The sequence below is a fragment of the Chelonoidis abingdonii genome, chromosome 2, assembly GCF_003597395.2.
Source record: "Chelonoidis abingdonii isolate Lonesome George chromosome 2, CheloAbing_2.0, whole genome shotgun sequence".
NCBI lineage: Eukaryota > Metazoa > Chordata > Testudines > Testudinidae > Chelonoidis > Chelonoidis abingdonii.
The window spans coordinates 95,170,756-95,196,372 of record NC_133770.1 but is presented as its reverse complement, the minus strand read 5'-3'; the positions used below and the strand labels follow the sequence as shown (position 1 = coordinate 95,196,372).

The following is a 25,617-nucleotide window of genomic DNA, read 5'->3' as shown; positions in this document are numbered from 1 at the left end:
AGACCAGATCAGCTAGGTCCAGATACTGGCCTGCTCCCTGACAAACTTCACTGCTAGGCAGCCAGGGACCCCATTGTACTGCCGTGGCATTGACAGACTGGCCACATCCCTGACTGACTGCTGGTTTCGCAACCCTGCTTATAAGCCTGGTTCCCACAGCAGATCAGCGGCTGCTCAATGTGCACCACGTCTGCAGCTGTGCTTGCCCTTGTTCCAGAGCCTGCTCCCCTCTGGCTTCAATCCCAGGCTCTATCTCTGGCTTACTGCTCTGATTGACCCTCTGGTTCTGGATTCGGCTTCAGTCTCTCTGGTACTGGTCCTTGGCTCTGTCTCTGGCTTACAAACTTTGGTTTACCCTCAGGCTGTGGCATTTGGCTTCTGTCCCTCCTGTATGGACTCTCGGCTTGTTTCCTGGACTGTGCCCACCCTAGATCCAGCTCTAACCAGTAGCTGAACTCTTCCCTAGGTCTGAAGGGCCCCTGGTCTAATTGGTTACAATTATGTTCTGTTGCTGTAGAGGCAGTCAGCCAGCAGAGGGAGCTCAAATTAAACAACAAACCCTGTTCCCTGCTATCTCTTTGCTTGCTGGACCAACTTCTGTTGGTGAGAGAGACACGCAGTTGACATGTTCTCTCATGAACAGATGTTGGTCCAGTATAAAATACTGCCTCCCCCACCTCGTCTCTCTCATATCCTGTGACTGACACAGCTACAACTACACTGCATTCTTCTTTTTGCTAATGCTTTAGAAGGGGGAAAGATATCCCACTGCAAAACCAAGCTGCCCCATAAGAAAGAGGGTGGTAGAATCAACCTTTACCCGATTAAAAATAATGAAACCGAGAAACCACCATTGTCTTCAATCTTCTAAGAGTATCACAAACCACATGAGATTTAGTAATTACTCTGCAGAGTGTTTGTGACAGTGGCTCCCCCTTCTAAAAGAAAAAATCATGCTATTTTCAGCTCCATTAGAATTATGAGGGAAATCAATGCCTGCCTGATGGATGAGGTCGGAACCACTCTGGAAGTAATCGGTTTACTTTCATGCTTCTCATTACTACAAATAGAAAACACCATTTTAACAGTTTATGAAACAAATGTTTGAAGGCATCCTTTTAAATTTTAAATCTTTTTTATTCCCACCTTCCAGCCTATATCCAATCTGGTCGGGTACCACGTTTCGTGCACTAACATGCACAGGATGGTATCCATCAGTCCTGAGTTTCGCATGTCTGTCCCACAACCAACTAAGATCTCAGTCTTGGTAAGAGCAGGGAAATGAATCAGATCACATGGGTCATGATGTTACAGTGTTGCAGTGAAATAGGTGGCAGAACATGCTAATTACCTCTAATCACTGGACCATCCTTCCCCTTTTTAGTGAGGAAGAATAGAGCCACCAAAAGCACCTCTCCAGCCTCATATTAGGTCTACAATTGCTTTTGGGCAAGGATATCAAAAACTGCTGAAATAGCTAAAATAATCCACATAGAGATGCAGCCTTTGGCCAAAGTCACTGGCCAAGAAAACTAACACAATCACAACATCCCTGCTGGAAACTAGCCTGAAAAGGAGCACAAGGATCCCAGAAGCATCTTGCTGCAACTTTACCAATCACTCTCTTCAAGAAAAGAAGCTTTGAGACTGAGCCGTGATTGGCAAGATTGCTATCGTTCAGTGATGGCTTCCTGAGCAAAAGGCTAACAGCTGAGAGAATCTAATACATTTTTTTCTCCCCAGAAGGAGGTATTAGTAATCTTCATAAAAAAATGGACTCCAAACAGCCCCCACCAGTCCAGTTTTCACTATTTGTGAGTAACAAAGGTCCCTCTCACAAGTCTGAGCCTTGCACTTCCAGAATCTCAGCTGGCAAGATCAGGTGGCACTCAGTTTTGAGATGATGGCATGCTTGTCCAGTCTTCTGGGTTCTCACGTTACCATAGCCAGAATCATCCAGATCAAAGTGATCTTAATTAAATAGATGGAAAAGTCTTCCTAATGAGAAAGATTCCACTATGTTCTGTTTCCAAACAGAGACAAAGCAGATTCATTAAGCTGTCCACTACTTGGAACAGTTTCCCTGAGCCATACTTCGTTGGTTTTATGGCAGTGGAGAACAACACTTTTCTTAGCCTACCTGACAGCCACAGTATTGAAATGCAAAAAACCTCTGTACATTGCAATTTCAGGGCAAGAAGACTCTTATCAATGCTCTACTCCCCTCCCCAATCTCTTTATTTAATCATCTGTATACCAAAGTGATTAGTGAAGGCATGTCTAGATCCCTTGCAATGATAGTCAACGAAAGATAAATCACCATCTCCTACTAGATAATAAGCAGAACTGAACACTGTTTTCTCTCAGAGAATTGTGACGCCTTCATTTCCTTCCAGCAGTCTCACAGGGGCTGATCCAAAGTCCACCTAACTCAATGGTAATCTTTCCATTGACTTCAGTGAGCTTTGGATCAGTCCCATAGCAATGAAATAGATTTTCCACAATGTGCTAGGGTAAGACCTGACCTCATCTTGAAGGAAGTGATGGAAGGGCATGACATGGAGCAGGGAACCTATGAGGAGGTTCCAGAAAGAAGGACCCTCCCAGAACCTCAAAGATCTGTCTAAACTGGGCGCCCATTACATGGACAGCCTGTGGTGGCTAGGCCAGCAAGGGAGGGGGAGAGTTACTGGGCATGGAGCCTGACGGACATATTAGGACAACTAACTGTGGCCCAGGATGGCTTGTATATGGGTGGGACCACGTAGACTTGTGCATTGAACTGAGACAGGCATAGTGTTTGAGAGGAAAAAAACGGAGCTGGGTGCATGGGGTCAGCTCTTAGCAGCTGTAGGAGAGACAGCCTCTCAATCGCTCCCAGAGGGAAGAGCACAAAGAATCCAGAGCTCACTGGCCTAAGACCATACGGTCATGGATGAGGGAGGAACAAGGAGACTCTATTGCTCTTGAGGACCCAGAGCGCTCCATGAGGGAGATATGCTTAATAATTAACTTCCTCCAGTGCACAGGTACCATGTCACACGTGTGCAAGACAACAAACCTGTCATTTGTTCACGAAAGGAGTCTGAAAGTAGAAAAGTTTTCCTTAAAGTCTCACTTCACTTCATTTTAACACATAAACTAAGTGACAGACTTGAGTATCCCGGTGAAATCCTGTCTTTACTATCCACATATTATGGCCTGATAAAAGGAAGGAAATAGAGCACATGAGTCATCTCATTGACTTCAGTGGGACTGAATTCAGCCCGATTTAGGCTCAAAGTTATGCTTGTGCTTAAATTCCTTCACGAATGAGGACCTGTGTGCTGTATGTTTGGAGAAGATACATGGCAGTCTTTACACAAGACAAAGGCCTTGGCTACACTTGAGAGTTACAGTGCTGTTGGTGGCTTTATAGCGCTGTAACTCACTCCCCGTCCACACTGGCAAGGCACATACAGTGCTGTATCTCCGTGGCTACAGCGCTGCTTGTACTCCACCTCACCGAGAGGAATAAAGAGAATAGCGCTGCTGCTGCAGCGCTGGGGTGCCAGTGTAAACAGGGAATAATCCTAGTACACCATGACTGACCTCTGGAAGCTTCCCATAATCCTATTAAGTGAAGGTTCCGCTCTTTGTTTTGTTGTGAACTCTGGGCTCCCGGAGCTGTTTATCAAAAAACCAAACACAGCTACTGTTTGCTGTGACTGAGCAGAGGCAGGGAGGCTCCCTTTGGAGCGCTCACAGCTAGTGTTTTCTTGAGGAGAGAAGCAGCGCGGCGGAGGTTGGGGGGTCCATTTCAGCGAGGCTGCTTATCTGGTCTGTGAGGAAACAAACAGCTGCTGTTTGCTTTCAGTGAGTGAGAGAGGGGTGTGGAAGGCGTCAGAACATGCAAGGCAGGAAGCTGACACAATGTCGGCTCCAAAAAACCACACATTCTCTTTCTCTCTCTCTCTCCCCCATGCTGCCTGTCACACTCCACCCCACCCCACCCCTTTTGAAAAGCATGTTGCAGCCACTTGAACGCTGGGATAGCTGCCCATAATGTATTGCTCCCAATGCCGCTGCAGATGCTGCAAATTTGGCCATGACAGCACGCTGTCAGCTGACAGTGTGGACAGATTGCAGCGCTTTCCCTACTCAGCTATACAAAGACAGGTTTAACTTCCAGCGCTGTACAGCTGCAAGTGTAGCTATCTCCAAAGAGTTTGAATTCTTGCTTTAGGTGAAAAACTGAACGCAACCCAACAGTACCATTCCTCCGTAATGCTCCAAACCAGAAGGACCATTGGTCTGACACAGCATGGCCATTCTTATATTAAACCCAGGTTAAAATAAGTGAAAACAGAACTAAACTAAAACTCTAAAGAAGAAGACCTAAATTCAGACCCAGAGTAAGTGAGTGCAACTCTACTGGCTTCAATAAAGCTGTATCTTGTTATGCTGAATTTGGCTCAAATGTGTTATATAAACGATCCTTTTTTTTAAAGAATCCTTTCAAATTATGTGAACAAATACTTAACACAGTACAATTTAAAAATAGCCTTGACTGACATCTTGCAGCTCAAAGGAAAACAAGAGAGTGTGCATAAAAACTACTCACACCTCTCCTGGAATAGGAGATTGGTATTGATTCCGAACTCTTCATGTGACTGACCTTGCAAAACTGGACCAAACTGAAAATCATCACATACGTAACCTTGTAACTGTTTGGTCTTTGTTAAACAGCAAACAACATGCTCACTTTCCCTACCCCTATTCCTATGAAGAGCCCTAATATTAAAAACAATAAGTACTGGAAAATCACTGCTTAGCCTCATAAGAAACTGTTTGAGCCCAACCTACAAGTACCCAGACAGGAAGCAGGCAGGTTATCAGAAGTGGGACAGAGTCAAGCTTCTCTTTATTAAATTACATATTCATATACATGTCAAAATCTACTCTGATTTACATGCTGTCAGTGGAATTACTGTATATACCATATATAAGCTGGTTCCTATATAAGCCGACCCCCCAAGATGGATAAGTAGAAATGGAAATTTTGTATAACTCGTTCATAAGCCAACCCTATAATTCAGGGGTCAGCAAACTTTGGCTCCTGGGCCATCAGGATAAGCCACTGCTGGGCCGAGATGGTTTGTTTACCTCAAGCATCTGCAGGCACGGAGGTAAATCTAAGTAAACAAAGTGTCTCAGTGCGTCAAATGCTTACCCTGACGGGGTGGAGAAATTTTTTTTGGGGGGGGAGAAGCTGGGAGTCAGGAGAGTAACCCCTGTGACCACCCCCACGTGACCCCACCCCTTGCCCAGGACCCCCACACTCTCCCCATCCCATCCCTTCCCACCTTATCTGGGGAGGGCCAGGGGAGGATGTCTCTGGCCTGCCTGGTGCTGCTCCAGCAGGCTGGGCAACACGGCCACAGCCTGCTCCAGTGGGCCAGACTGGGCAGTGCGGCTGCAGCATGTCCAGCGGGGTGGGCCAGACGGCATGGCCGCAGAGTGCCCCAGTGCCCAGGTGGCGCAGCCACAGCCCGCTCTGGGGGGCGGGGCCGAGTGGCACGGCTGCAGCCTGCCAACCCCGGAGCTGCAGCTGCTTCAGAGGCTGAGGGGAGAGCAGCGTGGCCAGAAGCAAGGAGACTCTGGCCTTGCCTTTTCCCTTCTGTCTCTGCTGGCTGTGCTGCCTCTCCTTCCTCCCTCTGTTGCAGGGAGGGGCTGGTCTCACCTCTCCCTCTCTATACTCATTCATAAGCCAATCCCCCTCTCTGGTGCTTCCCTTTCTTACTAAAAAAGTTCGGCATATGAACGAGTATATACGGTACTCTGCATTTACAACAATTTAGGCTTTGGCTTTCTTCTTCTTCTTTTTAAATGTGCAACAAATGATTTGAGAGATGCACTGTTTTTTTCCAAAGCAGTTACAAAAATACTCTGAAGTAAGTGTATACAATCAATTTATGTGTGAAAAATCACCAGTCCTGATTCTGATCTCACATAAGCCCCATTTCAGCAAAGCACTTTAGCATGTGTTTAACTTCAAGCATGTGAGTATTCCATTGGCATCAAGCACCTGCAGTGATGCAACTCGTTAGTACAAAGGGGCCTACTGCTGGGGTTATGAGTTCAAGCCTTACCTAGAACACTTGTTTCTATTACCTGTATACCTTCCCCAGCTTACTTCACATAGAAAGAGCTATACTAGGGTAGTGAGAGTGAACTCTAAAATGGGAGGTTGGTGTATAGCTTGGGTCCTCCCCCTCGTGCTGTTAGTGGCTCTGGGTGGATTGTTCACTGGCAGGGAAAATTGATTTCTTGGGGGGCCGGGAAAGCTCAGTGGTTTGAGCATTGGCCTGCTAACCCGGGGTTATGAGTTCAATCCTTGAGGGGGCTATTTAGGGATCTGGAGCAAAAAATCTGTGTGAGGACTGGTCCTGCTTTGAGCAGGAAGTTGGATTAGATGACCTCCTGTGGTCCCTTCCAACCCTGATATTCTATGAATAGTGCTTTGCTAACAATCACAAGTAATTCCATATAGATCAATGGGAAACCAGTGTAAAGTGAATCAGGCCCATATTAATTACTGGTAATTGTTAAGGATCAACAATGTGCTCAGCACAATAAGATAGTCCTAGTACCAAGGAGCTCATGCCTTAGAAGTCATACTGAGAAACTCATGGGATGGAAATAGCTCAGAACTTTTAAACTGAAATGGGCAGTGTGAGAATATAAAGTTGATGTGGGTCTTAATTTTAGATCAGTTGTATTAGATAAGCTGACCTGTGTGCATATCCTTGGATAAAAATAAAGTCATACCTTTCAGTGTTTCTTGCAGAGTCTGTGCAAAGGCTGCTAATCTGTGGCTATCATGATTCTTCTCTGTATTCTCTCCTGCTAATGGTGACAGGGCCAGATGAAGGTTAACCAGTGTTAGATCATTCATTCCAATCTAAAAAGGAGAAAACAACATAAAGAAAGGATCAGGATGGTTTACAAAGGCATAAGCTTTTCATGTGGTCACTCACACCTAGAGCACATGTATTTAGCACTTGGGACTGGTCACCTGGATGAGGGTATGATTTATTTTTTCTTTTCTTTTAAAAGTACAGGGCAGACATTCTTCAGCTCTAGTTGCAATATAGTTCTATCCTTTCAGGCCTCGGGAAGCAAGTGGCTTTTCATAAGCAATAAGATGCTTTACTTTGTGTACCAACACAACACACATTACTTCTGAAAATACACATAATGCCAACTTTGTTCAGTTATTACACATATTAATTATCCCGTATTATGAATAGTACTAAAATGTCACAGAGACCAAATGCAACTCCTTGATGAAAACTGTTCACTGGTCTCTCTGCCCAGCGCACACATAGCAGCTGGTATTCAGATCACCATCTGGTGTGTGTAAAAAGCAAGCAGTAGTATCCCTAAATTGCTCTAATTTTGACCTTTTTTGTACATATTAGAAATTATTTCAAATATTATCAAAGGCATCATAGTCACAAACCATGATCCCTCTGTATCCCAGTTTATTTTATGTGAAGGCAGGTGCATCAAGTTGACACTTGGTCTCTTGTGTTCATACACATACAGACATACAGGCCAGAACCCCATTTCAGACAGACAACGCTTCTAGAGTTTGTTGACACTCCGAAAAGGGCTGTCCCAGTGAAAGAGCTTAGAAACTTTGTAAGGTCTCACTGGTGGAACTGACTTTACATGTCTCCACTAAGGGAAAGATTTGAGCCTGTCTCACCCCTGCAGGCATCGGGGAGCTCAGACTGCAGATCTCAGGACTACTGGAGCCCCTATGCTTCCACATTGCTTCCCATACTCCTTCCAGAGTTTATGGCATAATTGCACTGGTCCTGTGGTTGTTTCTACTGGACCTGCCCCACCCTCAAAGGTGAAGGTGGAACAAGATTAGCATGGATTTATATCAACATTTCCCATAGAGTTTAAAGAGGTCACTGCCATATATAGATTCCCCCCATACCTTCTCTTCCCACCACGCATAGCCTGCGGAGTGGAGGTGCTCCCCCTGGGCTGATAAAGGAGTAGAGCAAAGCAGAGAGTCAGCATGCCTAGTCCGCACCATCTTCCATGCTGCTGAGATCTGCTGATTGTTGTTACCCCCCGTCCATGGAAGCAGAAGGGCCTTCGCTCTCACCTCTTCAGTACAGAGGGATAAGGCCTGCTAATGCCTTATCACAGTCAGAGTAAGCTGCTTTGTTTATGATACAACAGGTCAATGTATTGGCCTCCATTAAAGGCCAGGCAACTTTTAGTCACTAAAAAGGAAATGTTGCTCCTTTAGATTTTCTATCTAAAAGGTTTTTACAGAAGCATAATTAAAAAGGTAAACTCAACACGATTCCACTACCTTGAAATGTGCAAGGTAAGGGTGAGGGTAGGCATGTTTCCCATTGCCATTAGTGTGTGTGTTTTCCTGGGAGGAGGCATCCTTCAGCTCAATGCCAGCCGTTGTGTCCCAGAGGAAGCCAGAATATTCGACACTCTACAATTAAAAAGGGAAAAAGCTGGTAACAAAAGCTGAAACATTGTGACACCATTCCCTTCATCATTCCATGACTCGCACATAAGGCTACACTCAGCCCAACGCAGCCTGGAGCGTGTCACTCCCACCAGCGTCTATGGTTCAAGTTCAGTAGTATCAACGGCGGCATAAGCTGTTCAGAAAATGAGACACATGGCAATGCGAGGCAACTTGTGCTGATTTAGCATTCAGTGGAGGCGCAGAATGAGTTTAACTTACCACACATGCCAGGCGAGGAGGAGGAGGAGGAAGAGCAAAGCTACAAACAGTAGAGTGTGAGAGTAAAACAGCTCCTCTACCCAGTCACTTGAATTTATGCCCACAACACCCTAAAAAGAATGCTCCATGGCCAAATTCAGCCACAACTTCCACTGACCTCAATGAAAACTGCTTACACCAAGGGCTGAATTTACACAGCTTTGAACTACTTACAGCCGCTTGTACCCGTCTTCTGGCCAACTGAGGCCCGTGTAACTTACAGCACTGCTACATTTAGTCAGCAGTCTCTGCATTTAATAAACCTCCTCAACTATTCCACTGGTAACATGGCTGCATGCGGTATGGGCTGGTAGCAGTGTAAGATGCATCCTTTCAAAGGGTATAGTATGGGCAAGTCTGAGATCGGTTCCCTGGGTATTCTAGGAGACGCCTCTGATTTAGATATAATATATCCAGGAGCTCTTGCTGGGGTCACTACTGTCTGTCTTTCTTTCTCACATGCACACACCCCTCTGGCTCTCCCTGACCTTTTTTAAACACCTCCTTCCAAATGAATCCTAGCTAAAGCCAGTCGTAGAAATGGCTTTCCATTCCTGGATGCAATAAAAAAGCAGCATCCACTGTGCTATATTTCCACAGGCTTTGTAAGAAGACATTAGGATTAACTAAAATTCTTTGCTAGCTCAGTTAAAGACTGCTTAAACCTTTAAAATAGTACCACAACTATTTCATCTGGCAAATGAATATTAGCATAACTCTTTGGCTTCCTATTTCCCACCCATCAAACGCTGTGGTGAATCTGGCAATAGAGAGTAGAAACGGCATTTTCCAACCAAGGGATAAAAATACCTTGAAATGGATTAGCACACTGTGCACCCAAATAGGTACTGTTATGCATTCACATTAAAACTTAAACTGTAAGGCTGTCAATTAATTGCAGTTAACTCACACGATTAATTTTTTTGAGTTAATCACGTTTAATCACAGTTTTAATTGCACTGTTAAACAAAAAAATATCAACTGAAATTTATTCAATATTTTAGGATGTTCTTCTACCTTTTCAAATATATTGATTTCAGTTACAACACAAAATATAGTGTACAGTCAGGGCTGGCTCCAGGCACCAACTCTGCAAGCAGGTGTTTGGGGCGGCAATGGGGAAGGGGCGGCATGTCCGACTCTTCAGTGGCGGGTCCCTCACTCCCTCTCGGATTGAAAGACCTGATGCTGAATTTTGAAGCGGCGGCAGTAGAGCTCCCGCAAATCACGATCATGGCTTTTTGCTTTTTTTTTTTCTGAGCTGCTTGGGGCGACAAAAACTCTGGAGCCAGCCCTATGTACAGTGCTCACTCTATATTATTTTGATTACAAATATTTCACTGTAAGAATGATAAAAGAAATAGCATTTTTCAATTCACTTCACACAAGTATTGCAATGCAATCTTTTTATTGTGAAAATGCAACTTACAAATGTAGATTTATTTATTTGGCTACATAACTGCACTCAAAAAAAAAACAATGTAAAACTTTAGAGCCTAGAAGTCCATTCAGTCCTACTTCATATTCAGTCAATCAAGTTTGTTTACATTTACAGGAGACAGTGCTGCCCGCCTCTTATTTATATCAACTGAAAGTGAGAACAGGCAATCACATGGCACTTTTATAGCCAGCATTGCAAGTATTTACATGCCAGATATGCTAAACAGTCTTATGCCCTTTATGCTTTGCCACCATTCCAGAGGACATGGTTCTATACTGATGATACTCGTTAAAAAAATAATGTGTTAGTTAAATTTGTGACTGAACTCCTTGGGGGAGAATTGTATGTCTCCTGCTCTGTTTTAGCTGCATTTTGCGATATATTTCATGTTATAGCAATCTTGGAAGATATCCCAGCACATGTTGTTCATTTTAAGAACCCTTTCACTGCAGATTTGACAAAACACAAAGAAGGTAGCAAAGTGAGATTTCTCAAGATAGCTACAGCACTCGACCCAAGGTTTAAGACTCTGAAGTGCCTTCCAAAATCTAAGAGGGATGAGTGTGGAGCATGCTTTCAGAAGTCTTGGAAGAGCAACACTATGAAGCAGAAACTACAGACCCCAAACCACCAGAAAAGAAAATCAACCTTCTGTTGGTGGCACCTGACTCAGATGATGAAAATGAACATGTAGTCCGCACTATTTGAATCGTTATTGAGCAGAACCCATCATGAGCATGGACATGTCCTCTGGAATGGTGGTTGAAGCATGAAAGGACATATGAATCTTTACCGCATTTGGCACATAAATATCTTGCGACAGTGGCTACAACGGTGCCATGCGAATGCCTGTTCTCACTTTCATGTGACATTATAAACAAGAAGCGGCAGCATTATCTCCTGCAAATGTAAACAAGCTTGCCTGTCTGAGCAATTGGCTGAACAAGAAGTAGGACTGAGTGGACTTGTAGGTGCTAAAGTTTTATGTTGTTTTGTTTTTGAGTGCAGTTATGTAAACACAATAAAAAAAATCTATATTTGTAAGTTGCATTTTCATTGCAGAGATTGCACTACAGTACTTGTATGAGGTTATTTGAAAAATACAATTTCTTTTGTTTTTTGTAATAAAAATAAATGTAAAGTGAGCACAGTACACTTTGTATTCTGTGTTATAGTTGAAATCAATATATTTGAAAATGTAGAAAACATCAAAAATATTTAAATAAATGATATCCTATTATTGTTTAACAACGCGATTAATCACGATTAATTTTGTAATCACTTTACAGCCCTATTAAAAAGCATCAACGTGTTTCCAGTGATTGCTAGAATACATTTCTTATGTTGCTTATGTGGCTTTTCGATTAATCCCAGTAGCTGTGTTTAATTTGCAAAGGAAATGCTTCTTTTTTCCTTTAGCTTCCACTTCAAAACCATGACAGCACCCAACAACTGTCACAACAAGCTATGAACAAACTTGAATAGTAACATGATTCATATGTGGAGGAGAAAAATGAAGCTGTGGATTCTTTTTTCAGTACTGTAATGAGGTTTTTAATGGGACACAACCGTTGCCATCTGTTTCATAAAAACAATACCCAGAATAGACTGAAAATAATCTCCTTGTACAACCACAAACAATTCATTTCCTTCCATGGGGACATGTCTCATCTTCATGACATGATGGGTGCAGAACTATACAATTATAAGTGTCATGCAAATTATCATATTTAATAACAAGAGACCAGATCCTGGCATACTGAAGGGTACTTTACTCCTCAGTAGTCTCACTGGAATAAATGAGACAGCTTCTCAAAGAGTAAGGCACTACTTAGCCTCAGGAAGCCTTGCAGAATCCAGCTCAGTGTAAATATATTTTGTGTATTGTCCACAATGGTGGGTGCCAATAAATAATTGTTATTACATTACAGGAGAAATACTTTACTGCAATATACACTCTAAATATAGGAAGTGCTGTATGTAAAAGTAAAATTGCAGTCCTGTGTTTATTTTTTAACAATGCCCACAGAGTACTTTAAATATATGCAAGATACAGTTTCTGGAACATAGAACATAAGTTACTTTTCCAGATGACAAAAGAGCACTGAACAGATTCTCTGTGAGGACTTAATTTGCAAACTAAGAAAACTGAAAACATTACCAACATCCAGCCAACATTATATCATGGAACAAGGTTAGCTGACTAGCAGAATAGTACTCGGGAAGTACTTCAGTATTTCAGCATGCAGACTGCAGGACTATCTTCTTATTCTATTGTGTGGCCTTTGCAAAAGTAAAATCAAATACCATAAGAAGAGTCAGCTCAAAACAGAAGAGAATTGCAAACCTTGCCGCCCCACCCCCCTGCAAAAAAATTGCAGAATGCTTTGGCCCAAATTAAAAATATGTCCTTGGCTTGAGCAAAACAAAATGAAGTAAAAGGTCAAGCTTTGGGGATTAATGTACCTTATGTAGCTCGCCTGAAGGTTTCTCGGAAACAACACCCTTCCAGCATCCTCTAGGGCCCTTCCATTTGCGGATGTTTGGCAGAGTCGGCTGGTTCAACTCCATACAAAACTGCAAAGGAAAAGAAAAAGCTTTGTAGAGAGTTTCTCTCCCCACCCCCCAAACAAGAGTAAAGCAGCCAGTATTAATAATAGACACAGTGGAGATGACAAATAATAACCTCTATTGAAATATTAAACACACGCCATCTACGGATGTGAGGCCAGCTCCTCAGCTGGTGTAAAACGACACATCTCCCTTGACTTAAATGGAGTGATGTCAATTTATACCAGCTCTGGATCTGGCCCCCGGGTTTTGATACAGCAACAGCTTGACCAAGCCGTGGAAAGGAAGGCTTGTTAACATAGAGAGAACAAGTGCACGTCACTAGCACATAACAGAAACTCTGAAATGTTAACCTCTGTGACAGTTTGCATAAAAGGAACACCAAGCCAAATTCTGCACTAACTTGCACTCACTTTGACATTTTAAGAACTTTGTAGATGCTATAATTATAACTTCTTATTTAAAACATTTGACCGTCAAGTTAACTTATTCAAAGCGCCAGTCCTTTCAGTGAACTATAAGGAGTTAAGAGTATTTGAAAGTCTCTAATCATCATTTGCAGTAAAAAGTAATAGCCAAGCTTGTTATATTTGAAAAGAATTCCTTTTGTGCCTGCTTCCAATGATTATAACTCTATCTAGGACATAATCACAGGGCCAGACCCATGTCCTGTTCCAGCCCCTCTGCACTCTTGTAGTATATTGTTCTGCAAAAACACCAATGTTTTCCTTGAGAAGAGTTCTCTTTAGGTGAAATCTTGCATCCTGAATGTCACACCAAAACAAAGAACTAAGTTAAAAGCAACAAAGAGCTCCAATACTGCAAACTGGGCAGTGCAGACAGACAACGCTGACCATACAGAGGTTTACCAGCTTCAATGGGCTTCTGTGGAGGTGTACAGGTCTCTTGCATGGAACTCAGGGCTGGGTTGGGGCTGTGGATCAGAATAACACTGAATATCTTCCCAACTTACTATTTTCTGCCATTCTCATACCTATTTCTTTTTCTTTTTCTTTTCTTTTCTCTTTTTTAAATAAGGTCAGAACCTGCAGACTTGATGGACTGCCTTGTATATAATTTAGACACATCTGATGCTCAAGCTTTTAGTGTCTATGCCCCAGGACTATGCAATCCAACAACCGTTTTATATGTAGAAGACCAAGTCACTTTTAGTTTCTAAATTAAGAGTTGAAGCGTTTGATATGTAAAGGGCTCTGGGGCTTTTCATGAAAAGGTGCTGTATAAATGTATTATATTATTAGTGTTCCTTTATTATAACTTGAAGCACGGGGGGAAGGATAGCTCAGTAGTTTGAGCATTAGCCTGTTAAACCCAGGGTTGTGAGTTCAATCCTTGAGGGGGCCACTTAGGGATCTAGGACAAAATCAGTACTTAGTCCTGCTAGTGAAGGTAGGGGACTAGACTCAATGACCCTTTGGGGTCCCTTCCAGCTCTATGAGCTAGGTATATCTCCATATATAAGCACTACCCTAATCACACTTGTGATAATCAACAAAACAATAAGGTATACACAATACCTAACAAAATGGGGCCCCATTCTTGGTTGGTCCCTAATAATAAACACAATTAAATATAATAATAAAGAAGAATTTGTGGTGCAACTCATTGGGTTTGCACCAAGAATTAATTTGTCTAACTAAGTTTTTCAGTATTTTAATAATTTAAATCATAAAACAAAAACACTGTTGGAGATAAAAGATTATAAATCTAAACAAGGAATTCACCTATCTTTATGCTGCAAGGGTCTGGAAGAGCAGGTCAGAACCTGACAGTATTAAATAAAAACTAAAATATCCATTATTGAAAAGAGCACCTGCATTCAACTAGTACTAAGATTTTGGTTCCAGCAAATTGACCTGACAAGACTACGATTTAAGTGTGCTCAAACAAAGTGGATGGAGCAAAAGATCACACAGTTCTTCCTCAAAAAACCCCCAAAACAATGCATTTGGGATATAATCAGAGGGGTTTGAGAACTTGCTCTGAATAAGCTGATCTTGACTTGTGGCCCTTTTCCAGTGGAGAAGGCACACAAACTTTGAAATTCTCTCAGCTTGCTTGCTTTAGGTCATCTCTGTGCTCAAGTGAAGAAGGGCATTTCTCAATTCATGCTGTCCTGCCTACAAAATCCAATATCAAAGTACATTAGGTTTCACTTTTTACAATACAAATATACAGGTAGGTGCTTGGTCCACATGAAGAAAACCTGCATCCCTTATTCATTCTCCAGTTTAAATTAGATCTGTGATAAATCCATTTTTTAATATTACATAATATCAACGTTGGAAGGGACCTCAGGAGGTCATCTAGTCCAACCTATTGCTCAAAGCAGGACCAATCCCCAGATTTTTACGCCAGTTCCCTAAATGGTCCCCTCAACAATAGAACTCACAACCCTGGGTTTAGCAGGCCAATGCTCAAACCACTGAGCTTAGAGTCCTTTAGATGGGCAAGAAACATTAATACAAAACTCTTGATCAAAGGATGCCTTGGGCTTTGCAAAACTCTCATAAAAATAAATTCCTTATAAAGAGAGCAATAGAACAGAATTTTTTTTTTTTTTTTTTCTTTGGCACCTTTCAGAATCCAGATTTCCCAAAGCTTGTAGTAAACCAGGATTATTAAGTTTGCAAGGCAAGTCAAGGGGTTCAGCAATGGTATACTCCATCCACCACACTATACTAGGATCTGTTTCATTCTCTGAACCCATGGATGCATACTGAGCATAACCTTGAATGTACCCAATAATAGTGACTGTACAACTACCCTTGGCAGTTTGCTCCTTTGCAAGTTTTCCCAATATTTAACCTAACGTGTCATTACTGCGGATGCAAATCATCCATTTTTGTTCCCATTGACCAACAAGAATAACTGATCCATGTAAAGAGCTAAAAGTGACATTGTGTTTATCAATACAGCACTGTTATGCAAGCTTTGGTGACTCATAAACTGACCTCAGAACCCATCTCACAGAATTCCAGGGTTAACTTCCATTCTTACCAGAAACAGTCAGAGAGGATTTTGGTTTATCTTCTCCAAAAATAAATCTCTAATGCCACACACCTTGCCTAAAATTGCTCTGCAGTATCAGCACTGGGAACGAGGCTGAGCCCAGCGCTTGTTTGAGGCAAAGCTAGACCTTCTGTCTCAGAAAAGAGTGTGCTGCCCAAGAGAAACTGAGCCATATGGGAACCACAAATGATCCAAGAAAACAAAGCTTGGGGTTTTTATAAAGTAGTGCGCAGATATGTTATTTGTTGTTAGCACGTGCTTCCACTTTGGAAGGATCCTTAAATTTCAGACACAAATGCATAACACAGGCAGAAAAGGAACAAAAAAATATTTCAAGAGACTTCTGCTGCAAGCCCATTAACACAGCACAACACACTTCCATGTGTTAATCAGTGTGAATTTTAAAAAGGTGCTCAAAGCAATTAGCTGTCCAGTTTGTTACATTCCCATAGAGGCTTTTGAACCAAAGGGCACTACAGTAAATGTAAATAGCAATATACTTTACTAAAGCAGTGCTGACCTTGCTGTCACTTAAAAAAGAGAGAGAGAGAAAGAGAGAGAGAGAGAATGGTAGGGAATAAATATTCTTTTTTAAAAATGCCTTTGCATATGCATTTTTCTATAGATTTTTTTAAAAATTGCTTGATGGATAATAGGTTAAATAGTTTTTTTTTGTTTGTTTTGTTTTTTTGGAGGAAAGCAGGGCAGTGAGGGGGAAATAGGTGGCTAATCCCTAGAGATGTGTTCTCTTAAATGTAGAGATAATTGTTAAATGGAATCAAATCAACACATTTAGATGGAGGGGCACAGGAAATACATATTAAATCTATATCATCAATTGCCAGTGATTTCAAATACACCTCTATCCCGCTATAACACGACCCAATATAACACGGGTTCACGTATAGCGCGGTAGCAGCGGGGCTCCAGCAGCACTTTAAAGGGTCTGGGGCTCCGGCTGCTGTAGGGAGCCGCGGGCCCTTTAAATCACCGCTAGAGCCCTGCCACCACTACTCTGGGGCTGCGGCAATGGGGCTCGGGCAGTGCTTTAAAGGGTTCAGGGCTCTGGCTGCTGTAGGGAGCCCCGGGCCCTTTAAATCCTGCTGGAGCCCTGCCGCCGCTACCCCAGGGCTGCGGCAGTGGGGCTCGCCAGCGATTTAAAGGGCACAGGCTCCCTGCAGCGGCTAGAGCCTGGAGCTCTTTAAATCACCGCTGGAGCCCTACCACCCCTACCCTGGGGCTGCGGCAGCGGGGCTCGCTGGCGATTTAAAGGGCCTGAGGCTCTGGCTGCTGCAGGGAGCCCAGGGCCCTTTAAATCACCACTGGAGCCCCACTGCTGCTACCCTGGGGCTGTGGCAGTGGGGCTCCACCGGCAATTTAAAGGGCCTGGGGCTCCCCACAGCGGCTGGAGCTCTTTAAATCACCACCGGAGCCCTGCCGCCCCTACCCTGATATAATGGGGTTTCAGCTATAACGCGGTAGGGATTTTTGGCTCCCCACGACCACGCTATAGCTGAGTAGAGGTGTATTTTAAGAAGAACAACATTAGCAGAGGTAGAGCTGATTTTATTTTGAGAAAGTTGAGAGATGTGGGGAGAGACACTTGAAGTCCATGAAGTCCGAGGGGTCTGAAGGATTGCTGTGATCGTGGTATCTGAAAAGGAGAGCTTGACCAATCAATGAAATGTTTTACCATGTTAGGCAAGGACATAGGATGTGCTATGCACGAACAGACCACCAAATTTGATATCCTGCCTCCTGCAGCAGCCAGTACTGTGCTGTGTGCTTCAGAGGAAGGTAAACAAGAGAGACCTAAAATATGCTTTGTTAATTGTGTGATTCTGTCTACGGAAAATAATTCTCTTCCTGATGCTTCTGGCAATCAGCTTCCACTTTGAAACACAAGATTTTTATTTCACATAGGCTTAAAGATTTAGAAGATACAACAAAAAGGAAGTGTGAACATTGTTTCGTAAGATCACCCAGAGATAACTCTCTTCTAATCCAGTCTCTAATTTATCCTTCCCCAGGTTTCTTCCTCCATTTCCCCTTCCCTGCCTCTCGTTGTGTTACTACATTTCCTGTTGCCCCTGGAGCCACTATCAATTTTAGCTTGACAGTGGCTCCAGCTTAAACTTTGTGTTCATGTCCTGTTCGCTTCTCAACTGTTCTCATTCAGGAGTGGAGTTTAAATCAGCTCCCAACAAGAAAACCTAATCAGAGCAACACATTTGTAGTTCTCATCTGAGCTCAGGGCCATCCAGAGGATTCAGGGGCCTGGGGCAAAGCTGGGGAGCTGTGCCGCTTATACTAACCCGGTGGCGGTCCGGGTCTTTGGCAGCATTTCGGCAGTGGGGGGCCCTTCAGTCGCTCTGCGTCTTCAGCAACACTGAAGGACCCCCCATCGCCGAAATGCCGCCGAAGATCCAGAGTGACTGAAGGCCCCCTCCACCACCAAAATGCCGCTGAAGACCCAGACTGCTGCCGGACCAGGGCTTGGGCCAGTGGGGCCTGGGGCCTGAGGCAAATTGCACCCCACCTCTGGATGGCCCTCTCTGAGCTATCTTGGAGTCCAAGAAAAAAAAGAGTGATCTGAAGGACACAGCTAGGGCTAGTGCGCCACAGCTGAGCTTGTGACCTAGACAACTGGGAGGAGAGAAGGTGGTTTAAGGTTCTCCCTTTCTTGAATATATTTTTTCACACTTTCAGTTATGAGTGTCCTGATTTGACATTGATTCTCAAGGGGAATAGAACCCGAGGCTGCTAGAAAACTTTTGTGATGAGGAACAAAGAGGTAGGGTTTTCTTTTGCTTTTCTGTCCAACTGGTCAGCTAGATAAATGGCCAAACATTATGCGCCTCAGTGATTCTCCATTGTCCTGTACCTTGTGCAGTCATTTGCACTAGTGCAAAGTAAGTATAAAGTGGATATAAAATACAACCAATTCAGAATTGACCATTCCCTTATGCAGACTGATAGCATTTTACATCCATTTTGCCTAGGCACAAGACACTGTACAAGATGCAGGCACAGGAGCATCACATCTTTTAATGTCATCTTGCTTATTCAACAACCAAACTGTACACCTGCTGGATGAAAGGAACGGGCCCCATAGCTAAAGCACTAATGGGGACTCAACACATCTAGATTAAATTTCTCTCTGACATAGTGGAACCTGGGCAAGTTACTTTCTCCCTATCCGTATCAATTTCCCTTCTGTACAATGGGATTAATACCAGAGTGTTTGGATGGATAAATACGTTAGTGTTTGGGAGGTACTCACATACTGCATTGATAGGAACCATACAAGCATATATATAAATAGGACTCATTTGCTGAAGTATTGTGTTTTATAGATGGCTACTTAATTAGTCCTTTTCAGGGAGACTTTATTAACGGTCGTTTAATGGTTTTTCACTAATTTAAATATTGATATTGCATAAAGGATGTTAAAACTTAAGAGACATTCTTTGGGCCTGATGAAAAACTAATTATTAGCTATTTACAAAAGAGAGCAGAAAACCACATAAAATCAGTTTCCTATCACAGACACATAAATAGGTATGTTTTGGAAAAAAGCTTTCTACCTTTCATTCTTGATTCAGTTGTATAACTAGATTAAAGTGAGATACCAACAACCTTGTAGGTTTTAGGAGCTGAGGGTTATACAAGTTCAGAGAAAAATGCAAGAATGAAAGAAAGTTTAAAGAAAAAATGAGATGAAAGTGAGACCACCACCAAAACCAAATCAAACCAAACCCTTATGTGAACTTTGACTCTGCCTCATTTTGCCTTTCTACCTGCTTTGCCATGTCAGTGTGACCCTCCTATTCTCTGCTCTTCAGTTTGAATTGGGTCTGTAGCTTTGGATAGGCTCCCTATGTCTGCTTCTTTATTTCTTTCTCCTAATACTAGTACTAAATAACTAATAATATTTAGCCCTTAAATAGCTCTTTTCATCTTCAAAGTACTTCATAAACATTAACTAATTCATGCACCAAAGAACCCTTTTACAGACAGTGGAACTGAGACAGAGCAGTTCAGCACTAGACATTCAGCTGGGCCTTTAACCAGTCTTGTCCTGCAAATTTCCAGACTTCACCTACTCCATACACCCACCCTCACTTTGCGTCTATGAATACTTGCAAGCACACTTTAACAACTGTGACCACAGAAGTGTTAAGAATTTGCATCTGCAAAACCCACTTGCCCTGGATGCAAATTGTAATATTAGCATGTACACAGTTACTTGAATTGTTCAAGTGAGCATGCATATGCTTGGGGAGAAGTGAAAGCCAGGGCCTCAAATCAGGTCCTGAGGTGCAGCTCCACAAAGGTACCTAAGTGCCTCACCCCCAGACCTAGACGCGCTATGAGCACACAATTCCCACTTGGATGTTGCCTAACCCTGTAGGTCCCTAAACTCACTTGGGAACGAGGTTTTTATAGTAACAGTTCTCCAGGTGCCTAAGTTTCTGCCTCTGGGCATGTGTTCTGCTACCTCCCTCTAGGTGTCCAGAAGCATCTCTCCTGCATAAGCCCCAAGGTGATCCATGAACCATGGGAAAATAGGTGTTCGGCTGCCTTTCTTGCCCACTGAGCCCAATCCAGTAGGTGAGCTCAGAGGAAGCTTATCAGATTGGGTCTCATTCAAAATCTGGCATGAGGAGGTGAAAGCACCACCTTAAAACTTTTAGTCCAGTGGCTAGAGTGCTCACCTGGGATGTGGGAGACCCAGGTTCAATTCTGTGTTCTTCCTAGTGGGGAGCAAGGATTTGAATAGGGGTCTCCTACCTCTCAGGAGAGTGCCCCAACCACTGAATTATGAGATATTCTTACATGGGGTTCCCTCAGTCTCTCCCTGCTGAAGCTACGCCATTATGGATAAATAATGACAGAATCACTGGAGTTCGGGGACTGGACCCTGGGACTCCCATCTTCCAGGTGGCTGCCTTCACCACTGGACTGCAGCATCAGTCTTACTCTCTTTCTCTCTGGCCCAATGACTCTCATCATCAATCCAGAGTGGTCAGCTTCAACAGCAGAGATTGAGGGAGCCCCCAGCAGAACATCCCATAGTTTGGTGGCTTGAGTGCTCTCCTGAGAGATGAGAAACCCTGTTCAAATCCTTTCTCCCGGCCTGCCAGAGGAGGGAAAAATCGAACATGGCTCTCTCCCATCCCGAGTGAGTGCTCTAACCTCTAGGTTAAATGTTATAAGGTCATCACCTCCTCCTCTGGCCATTTGGTGTGGTGTGAGGCAGATGCCTAACTCATTCTCACAAAAAAGTGACTTACGCACCTCAGCCACCAGACTCCAGGTGTGGAGTTCCCAACTGTGGATCGCTAACAGAGATAGGCAATTATCTCTGTGAGGAGGCTGGGGCTTAAGACACAACCCTCTCGTTGGCATCTCCCACTGGCTAGCTTAGGCAGCTCCCCACAGAGTGTGCCGGCTTTTGTGGATCACATTCTTAGGCATCTCTCTCTCCCTATTAGTTATTTGGAGTCTAGGCCACTAACTCAGGCTTTGTGGATCACAGTGTTGTTCCAGAGATTTTCTAGGTGCTGAGTACTGGTTAAAATGAACCAGATTAGAACATGAAGCACTCTTGCAGCTGCTGCAATACTCATTTATGGTGCTTGCATGATTTCTAAAATCACTGTGCTCACTGCTGAAGGAACATATAGTACACCTTTGTTATTTTACTGTACAATCCTTATTTACTATACAGTAGCCTATTTCCACTTATGAACTGAAAGTACTTGACCCTGATCAGTTTATGTAAAGATCTAGGTTTTTTAAAATCCCAAATTATTTGCTTTTCTTCCTTCAGCTGATGTTTTGGAAAACCGGATAGTAAGTTTTAATTGGTATGGGAACACAGAGAAAAACTCACCACAATTACTTCACAGAAGACTTCTTTGTAATTTCCTGTCAGATATTACACTTTTTATCTTTGAAGATTTGATTAAAAAAAGATTACAGTCTACAAAAATAGTCCTGTGTCTGTCCTTTAAACACAGAAGTCTTGAGGTAACAGTTCAGACCGTTCATTTGTGTTTTCCTAGCTTCATTCTAAACAAATTTATTATTTATGTAAAGAAAATCTTCTTACAGACCTTAAAAAAACAAAAACAAAAAAACACACAGAAGTGTATCATCTTTGGTGCAGGACAGTGATATGCAGCAACGAAGAGAAAATATAATATAATCATGCCCTGTAAGCGTTATGTGCCAGTGCCAAAGGAACTACAGAACTATTAACTATCTACAGTCAAAACAGACTGGAAAGTATTTCTCAACCAGTTTGTGATTTTGTGGAAAATTCTCCTCTCCTGTATGCATGCTGGAGATCTACACTGCTGTTCTGCTCCCTGATGGGAGAGCCACATGTATAATGCACAGGGAAAATATGAGAATTTTGCTCTAAATTAGCTTGGTGCTGTACCCACTGAAGTTCACGGTAAAGCTCCCATTGATTTAAATTATGCAGGATCAGGCCCAATATGAGGAGCGGAGCCTGTTGCATGATGTGGAAAGAGGTCTGAATTCCTTTAGAATTCAAGGGTTGGGCAGTAATCAGCTGCAAAAGGACAACAATGTAAGATTACTACCAGAGTGAAGCCATCCATCTACCATGGTTGTTGGGAAGCTGCAGTAAAAGCTTCCTCTCCCCAGCAGAAAATCACAGAGAATTCTGGAGTTTTAATAGGAGGTGTGGGAGAAAAGGAAAGGCAAGGTTGTCATACATATTTATGCTCTTACTTATACTATCGCCAATCCCAAGCATTCAAAAAACATGAATCATGCCTCTCTTACCCCCCAAGTCATGAGCAAAATGTATTGTTTTATGTGCTGCCTTCTGCTTTGGGGGCCTTTAGGGCTCACTTTTTCAAGCTTTCTTCCACATCCATGAGGGTTAGAAGCTTACTTTCCCTTTTTTTTTTTTTTTTAATGAAAGCTGAGATACTCATGTAATCACATGACTCCAGAAGCTGAAACTATGAGAAAAAACACCTAATAAAACTCATGATAAAAATGGCTTCACTGTTCATAATTTCATGTGTTTCCAATAAATGCAGATAATTTTGTTGGCTCATAGAGGCTTTGAAGATTAGTAACTAAATATTGTAAGTCATTTTTGAATTACTTTCAAATAAATCAATGTTTTGATCTGATTTATGCATAAAAGAATCAGCATAATCATAAATAACAAGACTACTTAAATATCTAGATACAGCAGAAAAAAGGGAGTGTCCTCATGATCACAAAGGGATCTTTTCATCAAAGAGTTCTTATAAGAAATGAATCCTTGAATTCATAGCTATAAAACAGTTCACTCATTTACTTGGCTTTAGCAAGAACATGACGCCTTCAAAATTAAATAGTTTGTTGTTTCTGGAAAGGAAGGAAAAGTTTTAATCTGCTACCATTTTGGCCTTCAGAGAAACCACAGTACAATATCTCTCTTTGTATTTATTTGTACACATTCTTCCTGAGAATACATGAATGCTTGGAGGATCCTATTAGCGATCTTGTTAGAGCAGTGTTTCCCAAACTTGGGATGGATGCATCAGGTAAACAAACAGGCCTGGCCCACAGGAGCTTTCCCTAAACAAGCGGCGTCCCAAGTTTGGGAAACACTGTGTTAGAGCAATAAAACCACATCAGAATATTCAGAAAACTTATTACAAATGTGTCAAGCTGGACATAACTTCAAATATAAAGAAGAAAGTCAAACCTACCACAAAGGAAACTACTGTATGTTTAGCAAAGGTATATATACACTCTATTTCCCACTATTATTCTGAAACCGCTCAATGAAACCATACAGTATGCAACAGATGTTAAAGGGAACTTCACGTTCAGGGATATTCCTTTGAGGCTTGTTCCTACAATGTGATCAGCAACTGAAGTCAATGGGAGTGGAAGACACTCAACCTCTCAAGCTTGTGCACTTATAGCTTGTTCCTGCTGCCACTGAAATGAATTGCAAAACTCCCATTTACTTCAGTGGAGCAGGATCAAGACTTTAATGCTAGATTCTGATACCCTTACTCACCTCAAATAGTACTTTAATCATCGAGGAATCAATAGGACTACTCAAGGCCAGTCAGATTATCAGAATCTGGCCCCTAATTTGCAAGCCAAATGGAGAAATTCCCTCTGAAGTACAAGATAAAAAGAGAAGAACTAGTTTCCTGTTCAATGGTGAGACAAAAATAATAAAGCTATATCGATTTGCCATGATCTGGTTTCCCCAGAATCTGTTTATCTTCTCGTTGTCATGAGCATTGCACTGAGCAAGCCCAAAGGAAAAAGGATCTGTAAAAAGAAACCTATCTGAAGAAGGATTTTTTAAAATTGTACTGACATGTTTCCAGGTCTGGGATAAAAATCATACTGCCACATAAAATGCGACAGTAATTAAGATAGCAGAAAAAAGCTCAGAGGGAAGCGGGAAACCATTTTGATCTGATTTCGCAATTTCAGGAAAGTTGCTCTAAAAAGGAAAAATATACAAATAAACAGTTTTCTCGCACATCACAAATGTTTACCCTTTTCCACATTCCTCCATAGATTTCTCATTTTACAATACATTGCGTTATACTTCTTAAAGTCATGAAAACAGATTTCATCATATTTCATTATTTCTTTTGGGGTGCTTATTATCAGGAGAATATATTTTAATCTTCTAGCTTCAAAAGACTTCAGCCTACATGAAGAAACCAGTTTCCTCACAAATTTCACATTATTATCCCCTCCTTTCTGATTATATACATTTTCCACATCTTTAATCCTCAGGCAGAGAGGCTTGATGTGACAATGATTCTTTGCTGGAACAGAAGACAGTTGCTAATACATTTTTATAAGGAGGAAAAGAAAAGGGCAGGGTTTTCTGTCTTCTCCCTCTGTTGCCCTCCCCGCTACTGATTACATTTAAGAACTGACCTTCTGTACTTCAAACAGCATTTTGTGCAATTAAACAGTCCTAATGGTCACTGGCTCCCCATACAGAGTGAATGCATTACTAATCCATTTAGACAGCTAAAAGCTGATTTAGCTTGATATTATGCTGCTCCTGCTGCTATGTAAATTAAAAAAACAACAACAACTATCTATCTAAAACTAGGCTTAGAGCTGTTGGCCTTCACCTCTTTTCCCACTATCTCGTCCAATAAGGTCAGCCAAAAAGGACAGAATAAGGGCTCCACAGACTATTTCTACCCTTCTGAAGAAGAACCATATGGTCAGCAGCAAGTGTGTGTGTTAGGGTGACCAGATGTCCCGATTTTATAGGGACAGTCCTGATTTTGGGGGCTTTTACTTATATAGGCCCCTATTACCCGACACTCCGTCCTGATTTTTCACACTCGCTGTCTGGTCACCCTAGTGTGTGTCCACTGTTCCTTGTTCTTCCTTGACCTGGAATTTTGTGGGCTTATTTTACCGTGCTTAGCTCAAATCCAGACTACAGTCACAACAGGCTTGGTCATGCACTTGGCACAAACGTCAGAGAAAGGTGTGGCATGGAGCTACACCACCCAATGGGGAGCACCCAATGCACAATGCCTCTTAGACCATCCCACCTACGCTGTGGGTACGGCGACCAGATATCCCGATTTTATAGGGACAGTCCCGATATTTGGGGCTTTTTCTTATATAGGCTCCTATTACCCCCACCCCCGTCCTGATTTTTCACACTTGCTGTCTGATCACCCTAGCTGTGGGAGAGGGTACATTTGCAACAGCTTTT

General features: G+C 42.5%; 1 protein-coding gene across 1 annotated transcript in view; it reads right to left on the bottom strand.

Moving 5' to 3' along the window:
• EEPD1 (endonuclease/exonuclease/phosphatase family domain containing 1) overlaps nt 1-25,617 on the bottom strand; it is an 88,320-nt gene that overhangs the window by 2,385 nt on the left and 60,318 nt on the right. Inside the window, exons 3-5 of the mRNA XM_032785452.2 lie at nt 12,720-12,830; nt 8,381-8,515; nt 6,811-6,943 (exon numbers count right to left, since the gene is read on the bottom strand). Coding sequence (XP_032641343.1) covers nt 6,811-6,943; nt 8,381-8,515; nt 12,720-12,830 — 379 coding nt within the window. The remainder of the gene's footprint in view (nt 1-6,810; nt 6,944-8,380; nt 8,516-12,719; nt 12,831-25,617) is intronic.